This window comes from Piliocolobus tephrosceles, chromosome 21 (genome assembly GCF_002776525.5).
Source record: "Piliocolobus tephrosceles isolate RC106 chromosome 21, ASM277652v3, whole genome shotgun sequence".
In the NCBI taxonomy this organism is placed as follows: Eukaryota; Metazoa; Chordata; class Mammalia; order Primates; family Cercopithecidae; genus Piliocolobus; species Piliocolobus tephrosceles.
In genome coordinates, this window is record NC_045454.1 from 50,531,591 (window position 1) to 50,534,171 (window position 2,581).

At 58.0% G+C, this 2,581-nt stretch overlaps 1 protein-coding gene across 1 annotated transcript in view; it reads left to right on the forward strand.

The window, feature by feature from the left end:
* The first annotated feature begins 235 nt into the window (after positions 1 to 235).
* PEAK3 (PEAK family member 3) overlaps positions 236 to 2,581 on the forward strand; it is an 11,741-nt gene continuing 9,395 nt past the window's right edge. The window contains exons 1-2 of the mRNA XM_026449494.1: positions 236 to 278; positions 787 to 878. Coding sequence (XP_026305279.1) covers positions 236 to 278; positions 787 to 878 — 135 coding nt within the window. The remainder of the gene's footprint in view (positions 279 to 786; positions 879 to 2,581) is intronic.

Genomic DNA, 2,581 nt, shown 5'->3' on the forward strand with positions numbered 1-2,581 from the left:
AAAAAAAAAAAAAAAAAGACAGTTTTGACAGGCACACACTTCAGATGGAATTTCACCCCGCATCTGCTTTTCCTTGGGTTTTTTCCATTCTTGATTTTTCCATTTATGGTGATTTTATCTACAACGTCTTTTCTAAATAAATGCATCGAGGCAATGAGGAAGGGGGAAGGGGGAAAGTGAGCCGATTCCATTTTTTCAAAGAAAAATCCAGCAGGCACGGCTGTTACCAGGCGGGATGTGGGAGACGCTTTTCTTTATTTGCCAGAGCACGGAGAGGGGTGGGGATTTGCCCACAGTCACACAGCGAGGCGCGGCAGAGCCGGGAGGGTCCTCACCCACACTCCACATTGGGGGGCCCTGGGATCGGGCAGGGGGCCGCTGGGGGCTCCTCAAGATGCTGCCACAGGAGGGGAAGCGGTTCCCGGGGACGTGAAACCAACAGACCCCACTTTCACCTTCTCCAGGGACAGCCGCCACCACGTTCTGTGCCCTCCCTACGGTGGGCCAGCTCTGCCCCTCTCCCCATCTCACAGGGCTCCTCACTGCCCACTACCCCAGCCTGGCCTCTGAGGCTGTCAGCCCTGGTGCTACTGACTTTCAGATCCCACCTCCTGGTCTCCGTCCGGGCTGTTCCCTCCGCCCGGGAGGCTGTTCCCGGTTACATCCTGTCCTCTGAGGGCGGGCTGGGGAGGGGGCGGCCTCGGTTGGCAGGGAAGTGTTGCAGAAATGCCGCCGCCCCACCCCCGGCTGCGGTCTGACAGTTTTCCTGTCAGCTGCCGGCGCTAGGTCAGACCCCTCCTGCAAGGCCAGGGGCTGTGGCCACTGGGAGTTTGTCCCCAAGGACCCCTCCTCCCCCAGAGGGCACGCCAGTCTTGAAGGTAGGGGGCTCCCGGAGCCGGGAGCTGGACAGAAGCGGTCACTTTTTCAGGTTGGGATCTGGGCGGGGGTGGGTTGGGGCCCGGCTGCCGACAGCAACCGCACAGCTGAGCCCTCCGGGACGAGGCCTGAGCGTGGATCCCTGGGTCCGTGGACACTGTCTCCCCCACAGCTGACCCCCAAAGACCTGTCCTCAGGCTGAACATTCTGTCCCCATCCCACACGCGCAGTGGGGGTTCCTTCCCACTGCCTGGAAGATTGAGGGGTGACAGACCTGCCTCATGATTGAGGAAGTGGGCACAGAGAGGGCAGGAAACCCACTCGGGATCACACAGCAGGGTCAAAACTGGACAAGGGAGTGGAGTGTGGGTGCCCCTGTTCTCACCAAGGGCCCGGGAGCAGGGGCCTCAACGGTCTCCCATGCTGCAGCACTCAGGGACCCCTCCCATGTCGCCCTGTGCGTGCGCCACCCCACCACGCCCCCTGTCTGACCTTCCCCCAGCAACATGAGCAGCCCGGAGACCCCCACAGAGCCCCCCGAGCCCGACGACCCCACCTGGTCGACTCAGCCCACGTATAGCAACCTCGGTGAGCAGCTCCCCGGGGAGCCCTGGGCCGGGGGGTGCAGGGAGCGGCAGGAGGTGGAGGACGCCGCAGCCTCTGGGAACACTAGCAGTTGGTAAAATGAGTGACCTCAGGAAGGCCTGGAGTGGGCGAGGGCTGAAAAATCACCTGTGGGTTGATGGGCGGTGTGTGTTGGCTCACGCCTCTAATCCCAGCACCTTGGGAGGCCGAGGCAGGTGGATCCCTTGAGGCCAGGAGTTCAAGACCAGCCTGGGCAACATAATGCGACTCCCCCATCTCTACAAAAAAGAAAAAAAAAATGAGATGGACATGGTGTCAAGCGCCTGCAGTCCCAGCTACTGGGGAGGCTGAGGCAGGAGGATCCCTTGAGCCCAGGAGGTCAAGGCTGCAGTGAGTCATGAAATAGAAGAAAATATATACCATTAAAAAGAGAGAGGGGGCTGGGCACCGTAACTCGTGCCTGTAATCCCACCCTTTAATTCCAGCACTTTGGGAGGTCAAGGAGGAGGATCACTTGAGGCCAGGAGTTCAATACCAGCCTGGCCAACATGGCAAAACCAGTCTCTGCTAAAAATACAAAAATTAGCCAGACATGGTGGTACATGCCTGTAATTCCAGCTACTCGAGAGGCTGAGGCAGGAGACTTTCCTGAACCTGAGAGGCAGAGGTTTCAGTGAGCCAAGATTGAGCCCCTGCACTCCAGCCTGGGCGACAGAGGGAGACTCCATCTCAAAAAAAAAAAAAAGAAAAAAGAGGCCGAGTGCAGTAATTCAAGCCTGTAATCCTAGCACTTTGGGAGGCCGAGTCAGGCAGAACGTCTGAGGTCAGGAGTTTGAAACCAGCCTGGCTAACATGGTGAAACCCCATCTCCACTACTAAAAATACAAAAAATTAGCTGGGCATAGTGGCGGGCGCCTGTAGTTCCAGCTAGTCGGGAGGCTGAGGTGGGAGAATTGCTTGAACCCAGGAGACAGATGTTGCAGCAGGCCGAGATTGGGCCACTGCACTCCAGGCTGGGCGACAGAGCAAGACTTAAAAAAAAAAAAAAAAAGCCAGAGAGACACCTGCCCAAAGTCACGGAGGTAAGAGTAGGAGTCGCTGAGTACTGGGTGGCACCATT